The following is an 18,984-nucleotide window of genomic DNA, read 5'->3' as shown; positions in this document are numbered from 1 at the left end:
TCTTTAAAGTGGACCTGTCACCCAGACATGAAAAGCTGTATAATAATAGTCCTTTTTGAATTAAACAAAATTCATTTTTATATTAACACATCCAAACCAATTATAAATGCATTTAAAAATCCCAGCTGTCAATCATATACTGCCTGCCCTGCGGGGCAGACAATTACTTAAACTTTCATTCAGCACTCGCATTCTCCCTACCTTCTCACCATCTAATTGTGTAGCCAGTGCATGGGCAATTGCATCAGGTCCCCCATTCTGGCACATACACAAGATTTTGGGGTGATACAAAGCTTGCCTTAATAACAGTGCCCACAAAATGGTGCCTGCCTGCTGGCTCTGATTGTATATTCCCAAGACTCAAGGAAACAAGATTTATATAATTTATATAGTATGTTATATAGTATGTTAAGTTAATTTTGCTTAACAAACACAATAGAGAAGAAATTGGAATTATTTATTAGAGTGACAGGTCCACTTTAATGCCCAGTGTCAATAGGCGCAGCACACATGTGCCTAAAGAATCAGGCAAATGTCACTCACACTCCAGAAATTATGCCAGACAGACTTCCTTGCAATTGGGTCTGATTTGCTTCAAATTATATGCGCAGTTGTGGTAATTTTACTGAATCGGATGCAGTTGTAACAAAAGCATTGTTCATGATATAGCTAAAATTCTGGGGGGGAAAAAAACATTGTGGGGGGAAAAATATGGCAATTGCACTTAAAAAAGCACTTTGCGCATTGCACTTGTAGACGTACATGTGCCCTATAGCCCTATGTGCCACATCACTTACTCTTTTTTATTAGTTGTACACTCTTGTGTTTTTACAGATTATGTGAGTGGCGGAGAGCTTTTCACTCACCTCTATCAGCGGGATAACTTCTCTGAAGACGCAGTGCGGTTTTATTCTGGAGAGGTTATTTTGGCTCTGGAGCACTTGCACAAGGTGAGGCCTGAAAGCTGTACTACCCACAGGAGGAACTCAGTGCAATGCCTGTGTCAGTCCCTTCCACTATGCTCTCTGTATTTGCCATTGTGAGAGGATATTTTTTTTCTCCATCCCTCTCCTCTATAGTTGGGCATCGTGTACAGGGACATTAAGCTGGAAAACATCCTGTTGGATAGTGAAGGCCATGTGATCCTGACAGACTTTGGCCTAAGCAAAGAGTTCCTTTCTGAAGAGGTGAGAAGTTAAAACTGAATTTACAGGTGTTAAGAATTATCTAAAACAATGTGTGGCATATTAAGCAGAACAAATAATTAAACACATTATGACTGATACCATCCAGATAAAATTACAGACAATTTCAATGCATATATGTGGAGGATGCCTTTTTAGATGTTTACTCCCATAACATATGCAATCATTTCATATGTTATTTTACATACATCCTGCATAAAGGTATTATTTGACCCCTGCTCTAACAAGTGGATGATTATGTCCAATATGTGTGTGTAGAATACAGGATATCATGCAATACCTGCATATCGATCATTGTAATCGATCTGTTGTAGCAAACTGCTGCTTTAGCCAACACAATTGAAGCCTCGTTGAGCTGTTATTCTAATTCCTAATTTGATACATGAACATTTTGCTTAGTTATCTGTTACATTCTTTTTGCTATCCCCTGTACAAATTTCCTTTGAAGCAGCCTTTATTTGTGTGCCATAACCATTTATTTTGTAATCATCGCACTGCCTGCGTGTCCTTTTCCTCTTCTCTGTAAGTTTTTATATCTTGTTTCGTTCTGTAGGAGGAGCGCACATATTCCTTCTGTGGGACGACAGAGTACATGGCACCAGAAATTATACGTGGGCAGGGAGGCCATGGTAAGGTAAGTGGCTGAATGTAAGCATGCTTGACACAGATATACATTGTATTCCAGCTGGGGTAGTATATTATAGTAAGGATATCTCAACTTGTTTGTGCCTTTTCTGATGCAGATTGTAGATTGGTGGAGTTTGGGAATCCTGATCTATGAATTACTTACAGGAGCATCTCCTTTCACCTTAGAGGGAGAAAAGAACACACAGAGTGAAGTTTCCAGGTGAGACTAAAAATAATGCTGACAATAAATGAGAGAGAGTGTGAATTAAGAGTCAGATCTATTCAGCAGTGAAGGGATCCTGTCAGTCTCAAACAAATGTCAGTTGCACACAGTGTCCCCTGCAGCTGTCTTGTTGCACAAGTAAGAAAATTAATATAAGTCATAGTCTTGTGCTTGCCTTGTGCTTGCTGCAGAACTTGCCCCTTGCTTGGCAACTAGAAAGGGCCTGCTGAAAGCTACAGGGGACAGTTTGTGTCCTTGATAGCAGCTGTTTGGTGTGCACCACAGGGCTGCAAATGCAGCCTCAAGATCTCCGTTTTCCTTTAAAAAAAAACATTTTTTGTAGATAAAGGAATGATCACAGTCCTTTAGTGTTGTGTGCATGGAATGGGTGGAGTACTGACAATGTGTGAGAATATAAGGAAAAAACTGTAAGATAAATGATACAGAACTCTACTCCCAGGCGGATCCTGAAAATGGACCCCTCTATTCCCTCCTTTCTGAGTTTGGAGGCCAGGGATCTTCTCCAGAAACTGCTTCGTAAAGACCCCAAAAAACGTTTAGGAGCTGCAGGGGCATCCCAAATAAAGGAACACCCTTTCTATAAGGTGAGGGATCACTGCACTCATTCTTAAGAGTACAGAAAGGTTTATAGCAGTGTAAAGATCTCTTGACTTCCCTAAATTACAGAAGTACAACCATCAGCATTAAAACCACAGTTCTATTGACAAAGGGATGTATGTAGTTCTGCAACATCTGGATTGCTGAAGGTTGTCTAATCCTGGTCTTAATGGTTTTTCAACATATCCCTTTTAGCATTACTGACAAACCATGCATTTGTTTACAGAAAGATTTCATATTTCTTTCATTTTATTTATATCATTCTATATATCAAAAACATATAAAAATTGGTAATTACACAGGTAGCCTTATTGATTTATAGATTTAAATTTGTTATTATTGATTGGTGATGCCATCCTACCTTCTCTGCTAAGGTAGAGTGAAATGTAATTTATACTCAACAATAAAACAGAGCCACTGAAGGCACATTGACATAAAAAGGGTAAGAATACTGTTGTTTTCAAAACATATATAATGTCACATCAGAGCTGGATCTGTCACTACCAACTCTTATCTCATTTCTAAGCAGGATTTGGATTGGGAAGCCCTGTCACTTCACAAGGTCAATCCTCCATTCCGCCCTTCAATAAGGAATGAGACAGATGTCAGTAATTTTGCTGAAGAATTCACAAATCTAGATCCTGTCTATTCTCCAGCTGGCACACCTCCCTCTGGTGCTCCAGTCTTCCAGGTTTGTGTTCCTCTATAATCCATTGTCCTGCATGTCTTCCATTATCATGTTTCTTAGGTTTTCTTTTGCATTTGCATCCCCCTTTTTCTTGACTCTGTGCACTCATTGAATCTGTATTTGCCTTGACCTTGGTGCAGATGCACAGAGTGGATTTTGGCATGGAAGTTTCTGTTTTTTTGTTTTCACACTGAAATCCACTCCATGTGTCTGCACCTAGGCCAACACAGTGACTAGCAAAGCTAGCAAAGGCCAATGGATGGGCTTATTCTTGACCTATGTTTATATGCCCCATCTGGCATTAGCATCATCTATCCCACAATATCCCTTGATTTTTAGCTCCATGAGCGTAAGCCGTGGCTGTGACTTTCTTAATTTTTCTCTGTTCTTGACTTAGGGCTACTCCTTTATAGCACCTTCTGTCCTGTTTGGCCGGAATGCTGTGATGACAGACATGGCAGCTCCTTCTGCCGACAAGCCTGGAAGTCCTACTCTAGCTCTTAGTGCTGCTATGAAGGTAATGGACAGCATAACGCCAGTGGCAGTTTAGGTTATGCGCCCATGTTCTAAGCCCCTTTGCTTTGTGTTTCCATACCAATTTGCATGTTATCATTCATTATCATTTTCCACCGTATCCGACTGTTGCTGTTTTTCCAGGACTCCCCATTCTTCCAGCTTTATGAAATAGATCTTGAAGAACCAGCTCTGGGATCTGGCAGCTATTCGCTCTGCAGAAAGTGTCAGCATAGGCAGACCCAAAAGGAATATGCTGTGAAAATCATAAGCAGGAGGTCAGTTCAGCACTATTCATATAAGGCTAACGGAACCCCCTCACATTTTTATGTATGTATGTATATCTTTCTTTATAAAGCACTACTTATGTACGCAGCACTGTACAGTATTTGTTTGAATGGAAAACAGTGGTGCCTTTTGGTCCTAAAACACCCACAAGAGCAGAAAAGCAATGTTAGACAGATCTAACAATACACATTATAGTTTATACATGCCAGTCTTCCCCAACAGTGTGTTTGATTGCTTCTCCACTTCTCTGGCAGTGCCACAAACTTCTTCAATGTTTGCCCACTTTATAAAACTCTTCCGACTGTTTGCCATCCCCTCTCCTATACTGTCCTTTTTGATTATTTTAGCCTCTCCTTGTTTTGTCTCTTGCTCTTTTATTACATTCCTATCTACTGATATGGGCCTTTGTTTTTAATAACTTTCATATATTTGCTAATGTTATCAGATATGTTTTTAGCTAAAATAAGCAGTTTGCAGCTCCTCTGTATATGGGATTGTTTTTTAATTGTTACAATCTAGTTTAAGGAACTGTAACACAATTTTTTTACATTCAAAATATCCCTTCTATACACTTTCATTATCAAATATATCATACAGAAATTTCAATAGCAGTAGTGGTTTTTTAAGAAATCTTACTTTAGCTTTGATTTATAGAGAACAGGCTGCTGTTCACTCCTAAGTCTCGCACCACGCTTCCGTTCCGCTCCCCCCTCCACCCCCTCCCTCTCCTCATGCAGGCACACACAGTGCTCCTTCAAACAGCGATTCAAACTTAGCTGGAAAGAAGAAACGGTACGTCTCTGATCCCTCTCCTCTCCCTCTCCATGCCCCAACTGCTAATAGCTCGTAAATAACTCAAAACGGACTTTGAAGAATGCAGCATTTAACCTCCGGATTAAACCGGAAGTCTAGCAGTCGCCTTTTCAAGCTCTGCACAGTAAGGCATTGGTAATGTAATTTATTTTGAAACCATGAAGAATATTGCACTTTTTTAAATGCTACATATCTTAATAAAGTATTTAGAAGGGATATGTCAAAAGTTATTTTTTTGTGTTACTGTTCCTTTAAAAGGGTAGGTATTGGTTACCAAGAGGTGTTATTGCAAGTGAAGGTTTCAACTGTAGTATCAATCCTAAAAAAGAAGTGGCTCAGTTATATGGTAACTGGAGGGGGAAAAAAACTTTTTAAAGACTTTCTAAAGCTCTTTTAAAGGCTCCCCATTAATGAATGTGAGCCCAGTAAATTATGTGGCCTGGACCCTCCACCTCCAACACGCGACTTCAAAACACTCCTGGCAAAATTATAGGGAAAATGCACTCACCAAAGACAAGTGTTGGTCCAGGTGCAGCGCCCCGAACCTGTAGCCTGAGGTATAAATGAACATCAATTGAAGGAGAAATGGCATGCACTCCTTAGTCCCCTAAAACTTGTCTTTATTTATAAAGTGGACTAAAGGCCCCCATACACGGGCCGATAGAAGCTGCCGATATCGGTCCCTTAGACCGATTCGGCAGCTAATCGGCCCATGTATGGACAGAAACGAGCGGCCTGGCCAACCGATATCTGGCCTGAAATTGGGCAGATATTAATCGGCCAGGTTAGAAAATCCAGTCGGATCGGGGACCGCATCGACTCGTTGATGCGGTCCCCGAACCGACTGCCCATGGCCGCAAATGTAATCCGATCGTTTGGCCCCAGGGCCAAACGATCGGATTATTTTTTTTTTTAAAGCAGCTTGCTACCCGATATCGCCCACCCGTAGGTGGGGATATCGGGTAAAGATCCGCTTGCTTGGCGACATTGCCAAGCGAGTGGATCTTATAGTGTATGGGGACCTTAAGGAGTGTGTGCCATTTCTCCTTCAATTAATGTTCAACTGTAGTAACTTCTTGCAGACATGAAATCAGTAGACTCCATGTTTCAGTTGGCTAGCTGGCAAACTCTATAAGACAGTATACTTATTTTTATGCTGTGGTAACTGAATTCTATACCTTAATATACTCTCTTTTTGGTATTTCTGCCTTCTAATAAGAACATTCAGCAGCAAAGTAACTGGAACTTTTTAGGGTCCCTAAAACTTTGGAAAGGTGTGTTTTTTCACATTTATATTAAAATCACTTATCAGTCAGGGCCCCACTGGGTATTTCTGCCCTCCCCCAGCTATCACAGATCTGTTTTCCCTAACCAATGCTTTCTTCTTTTATTAATCTTTTTAGCTACAATATTTATCCATGTTTCTCACTTTTATTCATTTAATGACACTTATTTCTCCCTTCCTGATCTATCTGTGTGTCCTAATTTTCAGGCCTCCTGAATTACATGGAGATTTTGTGTAAGAGCATCTTTGAGTCTTATTTTCACCTGTAGTACATAGTAGGATATAGGGCCTTCTTTATTATGGCATTCATATCTGTACCTTTTGAACAACAAAAAGTGCAGACAGTTTGCTTTTGGAGATGGGTGTAAAAGTAGTCCATTGATATTACATGGTGCAATAAATGGAAGCTTTTGTTCATGAATTTCTTGCTTGTCTCCTGTAACAGGATGGAAGCCAACACCCAGAGGGAGGTAGCAGCACTGAGGCTTTGTCAGGGACACCCCAATATTGTCACACTTCATGAGGTCCTACATGACCAGGTCTGGCATAATATACCTGTATACAATCAGCTATTACTTATCACTTTGTTAGCAATTCTCATGTTAAAAAGTATTACTGGGAAACTAGTGTTTCTCCTAAGATGTTTTAAGTCTAAATTTACCCAGAGCACATATGGCACATAACTGCTTTTTCAGTCATTCAGCCTGCAGACTTCACTGCTGGAAATGTCTTTGTTTCTCTGTACTAGGCCTGCTATTCAGTTATGACTCAACAGAAGAAGCTATTGAGGGGCAGTCAAATTCATACATTTAAATTTTTTCTGTACAGGTATGGGACCTGTTATCCAGAATGCTTGGGACCTTGGGTTTTCTGGATAAGGGGTCTTTCTGTAATTTAGATCACCATACTTTAAGTCTGCCAAAAATGTATTTAAACATTAAATAAACCCAACAGGAGTGTTGTGTTTTCAATAAGTATTAATTATATATTTATATATATATATATATATATATATATATATATATATATATATATATATATATATATATATATATGAGAGTTTCTGGATAACAGGTTTCCAGATAACAGATCCCATACCTGTACTTTTGTTTCTTTATTTTGTTTATTTATCTCCAGTCTTTTAGTACTCATATGTAATAAAAGGCACTAAGTTTCCCCCGGACAGTAAACTGTAGCAACCAATAAGATGTTTACCTTTTAAACAGGTGACCATTAAATTTTACATGCCGATTGGTTGCTGTGGGTTACTGCTCCTGGGCAAACTTAGAGACTTTAAATAAATTAAAACTATTTTTTCTGTCTATTAATATGTACTTTAATCTGAAAACATTTTCTCCCTCTGACAGTACCACTCATATTTAGTTATGGAGCTCCTGGATGGAGGGGAGTTACTGGACCGTATAAAAAAACAGGCCTGTTTCAGTGAAGTGGAGGCCAGCAGTCTAATGCGTAGTCTGGTGAGCGCCGTGTCACACATGCATTCAGTCGGAGTTGTACATAGGGACTTAAAGCCAGAGGTAAGTTAAGAACAAACAAGCTTGGACTGGCAATCTGTGGGTTCTGGCAAATGCCAGAGGGGCTGCTGTAAGATGCCATAGACAGTCACTATTTATTGGGCCTGTGGGGGGCTTTTTGGGCCTCTGTGTACCTGAGATGCCAAGGCCTGTTTGGAAATTCAGCGTGGACCTGAACAAGGAACCTGATAAAAATGAAACGAGTGAATGTTTAGCCACATGAAAGAATGGTCATTAAAGGTATGAAGCTGGCTGACTGTAGATGGAGTTTACTATATGTGCAAGAGAGCAGGAGAGTTTGCCTTGAGTTTTTGCTGAAATTTCCACCAGTTATTTACATGACCAATTTTAGCTTTCTCCCACTATTAGAATCTTCTCCTGTCATCACCTGGGGAGAACGCCGTTCTAAAGGTCATCGATTTTGGTTTTGCAAGGCTTCGCCCACCAGGATCCCGGCCATTGCACACTCCATGCTTTACCCTTCATTATGCTGCTCCAGAACTATTTTCTAACCAGGGATATGATGAACTGTGTGACCTGTGGACTCTTGGAGTAATCCTGGTAATTCCCCACTGTTATTTATGTGTTATTTATTCAAGTTGATGAGTTCTATCTTACAGTGTTTGTATGTAATCTGTAAGTTTCATGTGTGCTCGTGAAATACTTGATAATAATAATTGGCATCTGTTTGAAGGAGATATTTGTTCCATTACATAGTTTGCCTTACCATGCCATTCTTATTTTCTCCCTTTTTATCTGTCATTTGTCAATATGATAAATACATATTTCAATGTAATGTGAATATTTAGATATTAATTGATAGCTAGATTTTATTTTAATTCTAGTACTGTCATTTTTTATTCTTCTTAGTTCTTTAATTTTTTTATGGGCCATATATTTGGGGGTATAAGTATTCAACGCTGATATATTAAGAGGGGAATAGATTTATTATATACACAAGAGCTATGAAAAACCTGTAAATGATGTGGGGCTAAGAAGTGACATCAGGCAGGCGTGATGATGATGGAGGGAGAGTTATGTTGTAGGAGCTGGATTATTGCATCACTTAGATGCCATTGGGAGGATTTTTGTCCAGTGTTCTCAGTGCTGAACACCAGGCAGAAATAGGGCTGTCCTGTTCACAAACGGCCGGGTGGTAAATTTAGTTACAGGACTGTGTAAACACGCTTCTAATACCTGTATATTTTACAATATGGAATATATTGTTCCTCATGTAATGCACAAGCTGTAAATATTATTCTTACAATGCACAAAGCCATAAATATCCTGTAAATTATATCCTTATAAATGGTGCTTAGTGATGTCATAATTTATAATCGGTGCTTAGCGATATCATTTTTGTCACATGACTCACTGGAACATAATATAATAAATAATGTACTCCCTGTTGTAAAATATGAGGATTTTAGGCTGATGCCTCATGGGGCTGACTCTTGGCCTGTGGAAAAACGCAGGGCACGAATCAGCCCCTTCCACTGGCATAGCCTCTTACCCTGCACACCATGGCACACAGCGAGAGAAATCGCATTTCAGAGCCAACATATGTGCCCGGGCCGCCACAATGTGGTAACCAATGTGGTAGGCAAGGTAAGAGGCTGTTGCCAGTGGAGGGGCTGATTCTCAGCCTGTGGTTTTTTTCCACAACAGCCTTAGAAGTCACCTTGGAGTTCCATGGCCAGTAATAAATGTTAGGCACCCCCAAGTGACTTTAATTGCTTACCTTCTACCCCGGGCTGGTGCCCCTGTACAGAGAGAACAGCACCAGTCCGGGGTAGCTGCCAGCACTTCCTCCTTCCTGATCGATCGCGCGCGCATGCGCAGTAGAGTGAAAAGCCGAACTTTGAACAGAGAAGTCGGCTTTTCACTCTACTGCGCATGCGTTTGTCCGGGACAAGGAAGGAGTAGGAAAGAGGAAGCGCTCTCGACAGGTACCCCGGGCTGGTGCTGTTTTCTCCTAACAGGGGCACCACCCCGGGGTACGAGGTAAGCAATTTAAGTCACTTGGGGGTGCCTAACATTTTGGCTCCCCCATGTGAATTAGCCTTTCCTTGTCCTTTAAGCATCATTCTTTTATATGGTCATGGAACTTGGTGATTTATAATATACGTGCATTTTACTATAGGGGGGGTACATTATTCACTATATAAACTGTGCTTAGTGTAGTCACTTGAGTCACATGACTTACTGTAATTTGTGTGTTATTTAAAAAACAAATAAAGTACTGGATCAAGTAGCAGTTAGGCTGGTTTCCCTAAAACTGAGGGCTAAACTTTAGGGATGTGTGTCTTTTTCAACCTATATAACTGTACCCTCTGGTTTAAAATAGCATTGACTTCCAATCCCCATAGGCTAATACTAGGCATAGCTTTCTGACCGGCACTGCCATCCTCACCGGCTGTCATCACTTCCCATATTAATGTATGGAAAATGCAGTGTCTGCAGCCCATGTATCATTGACAAGACAACTCTTCCATCAAACTGATCTTCTGAGCATGTCTGAGTGGAGGGCTGCCTGTCACTGTTGGGCATGCTTCATACAGAGCCATTAATATGACAAGCAGTGACAGACTGAGGAATGTTTAGACTTCTGTTGTTTTCTGCCAGATGGCAGCGGCAGTCACAACTATACGTGTTCCATTAGCCTTGTCAGAAGCTAGAAGCGGTGTGGCCTGCCAGCTCAGGGGGAATGATATGAAATAACTGGGGGATGTAACAGTCCACACAGAGCCATAAATGCACATCTTTAGGGCAGCTCTCTTTATCATACCCTGCACAGAGAGCTGCCATTCTGGGTTTTATGGGTTTTTAAGCAAAGGGAATTAATTGCTTGATGTTCCTTTAATGCAGAGACTAGTTTATGCCCTCCTCTCACATCCCCTGAGCTTAAAGTACTCTCATATTCCTGCTATCATTCACTTCCTAAACGTCACTTTTTCCCTATGTCCGTCCTCTCTTTTCATTGGCCCTGTGATGTGCTTCAGGAAATTGGCTTTCCAGCAGCACTACCCACATCCTGCAAGCTGTGACCATTTTGTTGATGAGTAATAAATGCACCATTTTGTGTGTATCAGTGCCAGGCATGGAGCATGGGCGTGGCAGGGCAAGCTCTTCATTCAGTGAACTCGAGGGGAAGCGTAGAACTTTCCATGAGAGTCAGGATTATTAAGCTCTCTCATTCTTTTCTTGGCTTCCACTCATCAATAAGAGTCCCTCAAATCATAACTTTGCCAACAAACATTTTTTTGAGATTTTTTTAACCTCTTTGCTGCTGACAAATGTTCTGAGGTTATTGCTCCACCTGGTGGATAAGATGATAAAATCATGCTGTGTGTTAGAAATTCATTAGCCTGTCCCAGCATACGGCTCACACTCTCCATGCTGAATGAGAAATTAGGAATGTGTGTCATGTTTTTTTTGGTGTGAACATCATCACCATCATCTTAATACAGTATCAGGGCAGCCATCAGAAATCAAAAGAGCATGACCAGAGCTACAGGTGAAAAATATAAACTGGTTACTGTATCTGTTGAGAAATACATTATTTTATACAAAGTGGTATAGTGGTTTTCTGCTTTCATTTTATTGATCAGGTCTTTGCCACTACACTCTGTGGTTGGCATGGGCAAGCAAGAAAAAAACAAACCTTTTTTTTTCTTAATTATTGATATTTTTCTTTATGCAAGCAGTGCAGCATTCACTAATCCATCCTTCATTCATTTTATCCAGAGAATGCATTTGTACTTGAATTGTTAAAAAGCAGTGCAGATGCTTTCCCTATGTTTGTTCCATCCAGTCTCGTGTATAGAGTTAACCTCTGCCAAAAGTTGCCATAAAAGAGGATGTTTTAGTAGAAAATAGGCCCACAAATGATAACTTTCAGGGGGGCCGGGGTCCCCAGATTACCCCTACCTGTCAGAAAAGGTCTTAGAGGCAGATTAATTATAGATTGAAATTGGGAATCCACAAGGATTCTCCCCAGTTTGAGCTTTTTCTAAAAGGGCAGTGTAACCCACTTGTTAGATATCAGTTCAGATTAGGTCTTGCTATGAACATGCTTTTTGTTTATTATCTAAAGGGGTGGCCTCTGGTGCTCTGATCGTTTTTATGAGAAAAAAGAACATCCCCTATCTGCCTATAATCCCCTCTAATGTAATTGTAAAGAGTAATCTTGTCCCCTCGCAAGCGCCTTATTCCACAGAAAACATCCCCAACCCTGACAGTCTCACCTCATAGCTTAAATTTTCCATCCCCTTAACCAGTTTAGTTGCAGTCTCTGCACTCTCTCCAGCGCATTAATATCCTTCTTAAGGACTGGAGCCCAAAACTGCACTGCATACTCAAGGTGAGGCCTTACCAGAGACCTATAAAGAGGTAAAATCATGTATTCATGCCTTGAGTCAATGCCCTTTTTTATACAAGACAGCACTTTATTTGCTTTAGTAGCCACAGAATGACATTGCCAGGAATTAGACAATTTGTTATCTACAAAAATTCCCAGATCCTTCTCAATTAAGGATCCCCCCAACACAGTACAATTTAGTGTTTAACTCGCATTTATATTATATCTACCAAAGTGCTTTGCACCTCATTTTCCAGTTTGCTGCCCAGTTTTCCAATTTTGTCAAATCGTTCTGCAGAGTGGCAGCATCCTGCATGGAACTTATAGTTTTGCACAATTTAGTATTGTCGGCAAAAATAGAAACAGTACTGTCTATGCCCACCTCCAGGTCATTAATAAACAAGTTAAAAAGCAAAGGACCAAGGACTGACCCCTGCGGAACTAACCACACTGGGCCAATTATAAAATGTTCCATTTACCACCACTTTTTGTAACCTAGCCAGTTTTCTATCCAATTACAAATATTATGTTCTAGGCCAATGCATAGCACCATGGTCTGCACAATTGTGGCCAAACCCCTAGGAAATGTCCTGGTGGTAAGGGAGATATTGACTAACAAATGAAGTTCAAGAGGAAGAGGTATGCCTTCCTTGTAGCCAAACAGAAACAGGAGAAGCTGATTACTGGCGGCCTGCATGTTTGGAAAGCAATTAAAGGCTTATGAAAGTAGAGCTGACCGGTGAATTTTCCATCGGTATCCAATGGCGTAGATTGATCGCATTTTAGTTGCTCAATAAGCCTCGACCAGAGAATTTCTCTGGAGGAACAGTTGCTTATAATAAAGCTATATCTGTTCTCTGTATCTTATATGTTCTCACTTTTAAGAAGCATAGAGAGTTGGGCAGTGCTAATAAAATAGCAATTTTGTGGGTGTACTGGCCTCAAGATCATGTATGTGGTGGGTGGATTTGGGATGTAGTAAAATGGCAAGATCTTTATCTAGATATATTGTCAGATATGCTTGCTGAAACTAATTATAAAGGTATGGAATCCCTTATCAGAAACCCCTTATGCAGAAAGTTCCGAATTACAGAAAGGCCATCTCCCATAGACTCCAATATAAGCAAATAATTAATAAAATAATAATACAAATTATTTCCTTTTTCTCTGTAATAATAAAACAGAACATTGTAAATGATTCCAACTTAGATATAATTACCCCTTATTGGTGGCAAAACAATCCTATTGAGGGGGTCAGTGAATTATTACTGGTGGGGGCACTTGAAAGAGTGAGTGGAAGGCAAGGGAGAAGTGATTGGGCTGATTAGGAGGGTTGTAAGTGTCCGGCAGCAGGGCGAAAGGTGCTTTAAGATAACTGGCTCTGGTGGAGCAGGATGGCTGGGTGCCAGGCCCTGGGCAGTCATTGTCTCTCCCTTTCTAGTGCATCTACAGTCCTGCTGACAGTTTTAAGATGGCCATTTGCTGGAACACCTAGGCATACAGCCAGATCACATTAGGGGTCTGTGCAGATATATTGGAAGAGTCCTGCAAATATGACAGTCCTCACCCAATTGCAAGCCTGGTAGATCTGGCCCTGACCAGGAGTGGTCAAATCAGTAGGAAATATTAGCCTGTGTGTGCCCAGCTTATTATTTTAGCAATCTCTATTAACTGCAGCTTGGACATCCCCACAACAAAAGGGTGGGGGGGGGGCAATAGACAAACCTATGCGATAGGTTAATCTTGCCAAAGGAGGTAGCCATCTCTGGCCCAAGTGTTTCTCTGAACACAGTATAGCAGCACTCAAAGAGGAATGCTGACAGGCTTTTTGGAAATATTCTCACCACCCTGTCCCTGCAAGCTCGGCTTTGTACTGGGGTACTTAGGTCTAGAATTAGCTGCAGCTGTTGGGATGGTAACACACACTCCCTGCTGGAATCAGAAGTCCTTCAGCTATATTCAGCAAATGAACAGAATGGCAATCATCTGCTTCCAGGGACCTTGTATTAGACCATCTTACAAAGTGACCTTCAAAAGAGAAATGGTTTCTAAGGACATAAGGACGATAGCCCTGCACAAATATCTTGTTCTTTAAGCCCATAGATATGATTTCCTCCTTGCATAAAAACTTAACAACAACTTAACCTTAACAGAGCCTAGTTGCTTATTATCTGTGTAAATAATGGCTGAGATTGTCATCTGTTTAGATCCCCCAAATGCACTGAACTGCTTGTTCTGCCCAGTGCCAAATCAGTCTGATCTGAATAAATGTAGGAAGAAGTTGCAGCCCTATTTTTCCCAATTCTGAGGTTGCCCTGTACATTTGCTGATGGGGATTGCAGAACCGCTTGACAAAGTTTTATTTATCTGAAGGGATCTTTTATTTAACTTGTCCTCAAGTATGGATCATTGGAACTTGTTTTACAAAATACATGGTTTGCTTCAAGGTTCTGACTTTATTGTGGTATTTTCGAATTGCTCTGACATGTTGCTATTATGGTCTGACTTCTTGCTTTGCATCCCTTCTTGCTTTTTAGTACACCATGCTGTCTGGCCAGGTGCCCTTCCAAGTAAAGAGAGGCAAATCTCCTCATACCCGTGCTGCTGACATCATACAGAAAATTAAGAAAGGAGATTTTAGCATGGAGGGCAAGTGTTGGGAGCATGTAAGTGAGGAGGCCAAGGAGCTGGTCAGAGGTGAGGGAACCATAAATTGCTTTGCTTAGGTCTGGCGTATCAAAAGACTTTAAAACTGGTATGGGATCTGTTATGTGAAAACCTGTTATCCAGAAAGATCAGAATAACTGCCAATTCTTTTTTGCCATAGTGTCCTGCTTCATCATCTTGACTGATTTTCTGATTCCCAGTAATGAAAATAAAATGTATCTATATATACACTGTAGTATACATAAATATGTGTGTAAATAATACAGTGGTCTTCAGGCCTTGCAGTTCAAACAGTATGGAGCTCACAGACCGAAGAATAAATAAGAGCAATTAAATCTACTTGAGAAGAACCCCTAGAGCTTACAATTTAAGTTACTGGTGCACAGAATTCATAAATCAGCCTCCCAGTTATTAACAAGACGAAGGGCTGCTTTATGTAATTTGTTATTGGAAAAAACAATTAGCAAAATATGGTCCTTCCCTCAGTGACCCTGTGTACTAGATGCACAACACCCGTAGCGCCCTCCTGTCAGATAGCTAGAATGTGGGTAGTGCCAAAATGATATCATTCCATTTTGTGTTCTTCCCAGACTGTAATACACAGTTATAAGAGTATCACAAAGCACTTATGTGGGATTTCTCTCCCAGGTCTTCTGATTGTGGACCCCACTTGCAGGCTGAGTCTGAGTGAACTCCAGGAAAGTGAGTGGCTTTGCGGTGGGCGTCCTCTTTCCTCCACTCCGCTCATGACTCCAGATGTCTTGGAATCCAGTGGCCTGGCCACAAAGAACTGTGTGGATGCTACCTTCATGGTGAGTGTACCTAATTCACTGGATTAAACATTTTGTGAAATAGAACTGCCTCTGTTATGTACTTTCATGGTATATTCAGTGCAGCCCACATTGCATGTGTGCATTTGCTGTATCAGTATTTCTCTTGGCAGCCTATTCTGAAATCAAGAGTCAATACTCCATCCCACAGACTCAGTCTGTCAATCCATCATATAGTCAGAAACTAAAACCTTTAAAGGAGAAGGAAAGTCTAAATCATTATGGGGTGCCAAACATCAGGCACCTCCAGTGATTTTCATCAATTACCTGATACCCTGAGCTGGTGCCCCTGTTAGTGGTATTTGCCAGGGGGCGATCCTTTTCTTGCTGCTTCTTTTTTTTTTTCAGTACCCCGAAGCCAATGCATGCGCAGTAGAGTGAAAGGGAGGCTTTTTGTTAAAGTTCTGCTTTTTACTTTATTGCGCACTCATGCGAAGAAAGATAAAGCAGAAAGAAGATTGCTCTGTGGTGCTCACTGGAAAGTACCCAGGGCCGGTGTAGTTCTCTGCTGATAGGAGCACCGGCCCAGGATATCAGGTTAGGCATTTCAGTCACTGGGGTGCTTAACGTTTGGCACCCCCCAGTGGTTTGGACTTCCTTCCTTCTCTTTTAAAACAAGACTGTACAACATTTCAAGGCAGTGCTGTCCAATGTTTTTCAACATAACCATAGGCTTAATATCAGATATCTGACTTTCGAGTTTGGTATTTAAGGTGTATCTAGGAGAGCAAATGAGGCCCCCATATCACTGCTCCACGTACACCCTGGGGGGCAGCATTACAGTTTTGGAACCACTGTGAGCATATATTTGCTGCGAAAACCCAACTGCAAATATGGAAGCCAGCCAAGTAGCAACTTTCCTTTATCATTTTCTAGCCAGTTCCTTTTTCGCTCCATGTAACTGCATATAAATATTGTCTTCATTTAAGTCTGGGCCCACGTGGTTGCCCACCTAAGGTGAACAATATCAGGCTTATTGGGCAAAATGGTCTGATTACAACAGTGGAAATAGGGACAGTCAGAGTGAGGACTTCCTCAATGAGCCGATGCAGTCCTCGATTCGAAGGTTGATTTTCGGGCAGTTATGCCCATTAGAAGGCCCCATACACGGTAGGTAAGCTGCTGAATCTAAATGACCCAAATCAGCAGCTTAAATCTGCACATATATGGCCACCTTATTCGAACTAGTGGCCCTTATCTGATGCAGACCATGTGTTTGTGCACTCCCAGGCATCATGACATTGTTTTCCTCCCTCTATTGCAAACAGTAAAGATTTTGTGAACATATTATATTACCACTTTCTCTTGGTCACACTGGTCAACTGTTTTTGTCTTTCATGTTCTAGGCATTTAACCGAGGAAAGCGAGAGGGTGTATTCCTAAAGAGTGTGGATAATGCACCCCTTGCCAAGAGACGCAAACTAAAGATGTGCAGTACTGGGGTTGACACACGCAGTGGTTCCTCATCATCCTCATCTTCCTCTTCATCAGCTGCTGCACCTACATCCTCCCCTCCAAAATCCAGGGGCACCCCTCAGAACAACTGTTCTGGGAACTCTTAACCAACAGCTCAGGGAAATACACAATACCTCTGCAGGTCATATGTGTTCCCTTACCCATGAATTTTCTGCAAGTCTCCCATGATACAAACATTTTATTATGTATTATCAGTGGCTGTGGGTATCTCTGTAGGTGGGATATGATTGGATGTGCATATATGTATGGATGTTACATTTATAAAGCCAGAGACATGTCAGTATTTACAGATTGGAAAAGGGATGTATATGCTTATATATAGATATATATGGAGTGGTTTTCCTGGGTTTATATATTCACGCACAATCACTATACGTACATATGCATATTCAGAGTTATCCCACCTTTTGGAATGCCAGAATATCCCAGAAAGAAATGGAGAGCACTGTTGTACTATATATTTCTGCAGCAGAATGTGGCCTAGCTAAGTCCTTGGAAACTGTATGTTTGTGTATGACTAAAGTGTATATAGATATTATTAGATGATCTGTACATACTTATGCAACAGCAGAATAGTGTAGACCCAAGTGTATTGATAAGGGCTCACTGACACTGGATATTTTCAAGTCGCAGAAAGTCCCTAATATTTTTCACACTATTTATATGCTGGGTTTTTTTTGTGCAATGTGGGTTTTATTCTCTTTACAGGGCTACAAATCTGCTGCATTCATGGACCAAAGTCTTGTATACAGTGTTTACAGAGCAGTGCAAGGACAAAATGCCTGTGTGTACAAGCCCATAGTTCAACAGATTTACTTTCTTACGATTGTTATGCATAAGTACATGCATGTGAAAGTTCTGTGTGTGCTTTTGGGCTGTGAAATTGTCGTACATACCCCTTGTATACGCTTTTCCATTTTAGATCCCCCCAGTAAACCTTGTGCTGCTTATTGGTGTTGGTCCACAGAAACAGTTGCCTTTTATGGCACCATTGTGCAGCAATTAGTATGATTTTACTTAGTAGAACTGTGCGAGTAGAACATGTTGGCTTGAAATACGAACCATTGAAAGCAGCAGGTCAAAATCCTTCTTAGAGCCGCATAGAATGCTTTTCATATGAAATTGTCATGACAAAAGAACTTGGCTTTATTACATACAAAATGGAACAGAAATCTGTGCTGACTTTGTCCTATAGCAGGAGACTCCATCTGCCTACAAAATGCAGGTGGAGAGAAGTGGACCTTATACCAGGTCTGACTTTGTCCTAAAGAAACTGTTTGCCATTTGCCTGATTAAAAAGCCATATTGGTTAATGCAACTAGCACCTTAGCCTGCTATGTGTTCCAAAGTCTTCTCTAAGTAGTTGCCTTTTTGCATTTCATAAAGCCAACTTTTAGTTTTTTAGATGTTTATTTTTCATGGAGTTCATTGTAAGAATAAATAAATATATATATATACACTGCGACAAATCATAAATATTGTATGTTTATGTTTTACAAGAAACAGTGTTATGATATATGGGTATGTGTTTGGAGCAGTGTGAGTATATAGACACAGTACATTCTGAAGCTTTTTATGTATATGCAATTTTTTTTGTGCATCTGATGTTAGCAGGATTCTGACTGTTATCATTTAGGCCAAGGAGAGATCCATTGTGGCATTGCTTTGGCCCCCAGAGCAGTAAGCTGTTTTGAGAATTGAACATGGAGGTTTAAAAGGAGTTGCAATGTGTGCAATCTTATAAAAAGCACAGTTATATATTAAATTGCCAGAAATATCTGCCTAGCATCTCATTAGGAACTATGGGTATGAATAAGAAGTTGATCCTTCCTTTGCCACCACTACTCCTCTGGGAA

At 40.7% G+C, this 18,984-nt stretch overlaps 1 protein-coding gene across 1 annotated transcript in view; it reads left to right on the top strand.

Moving 5' to 3' along the window:
* Positions 1 to 18,604, top strand: part of rps6ka4 (ribosomal protein S6 kinase, 90kDa, polypeptide 4) — a 35,124-nt gene extending 16,520 nt beyond the window's left edge. Inside the window, exons 4-17 of the mRNA XM_002941455.5 lie at positions 835 to 950; positions 1,080 to 1,187; positions 1,759 to 1,839; positions 1,949 to 2,052; positions 2,516 to 2,660; positions 3,203 to 3,364; positions 3,759 to 3,878; positions 4,019 to 4,152; positions 6,706 to 6,799; positions 7,628 to 7,798; positions 8,165 to 8,356; positions 14,693 to 14,852; positions 15,471 to 15,634; positions 16,999 to 18,604. Coding sequence (XP_002941501.1) covers positions 835 to 950; positions 1,080 to 1,187; positions 1,759 to 1,839; positions 1,949 to 2,052; positions 2,516 to 2,660; positions 3,203 to 3,364; positions 3,759 to 3,878; positions 4,019 to 4,152; positions 6,706 to 6,799; positions 7,628 to 7,798; positions 8,165 to 8,356; positions 14,693 to 14,852; positions 15,471 to 15,634; positions 16,999 to 17,214 — 1,967 coding nt within the window. The 3' untranslated portion in view covers positions 17,215 to 18,604. The remainder of the gene's footprint in view (positions 1 to 834; positions 951 to 1,079; positions 1,188 to 1,758; positions 1,840 to 1,948; positions 2,053 to 2,515; positions 2,661 to 3,202; positions 3,365 to 3,758; positions 3,879 to 4,018; positions 4,153 to 6,705; positions 6,800 to 7,627; positions 7,799 to 8,164; positions 8,357 to 14,692; positions 14,853 to 15,470; positions 15,635 to 16,998) is intronic.
* The last annotated feature ends 380 nt before the right edge of the window (positions 18,605 to 18,984 follow it).

This window comes from Xenopus tropicalis, chromosome 4 (genome assembly GCF_000004195.4).
Source record: "Xenopus tropicalis strain Nigerian chromosome 4, UCB_Xtro_10.0, whole genome shotgun sequence".
NCBI classification, from domain to species: Eukaryota; Metazoa; Chordata; class Amphibia; order Anura; family Pipidae; genus Xenopus; species Xenopus tropicalis.
The sequence above is the reverse complement of the archived record's forward strand: the minus strand, read 5'-3'. Positions and strand labels throughout refer to the sequence as shown.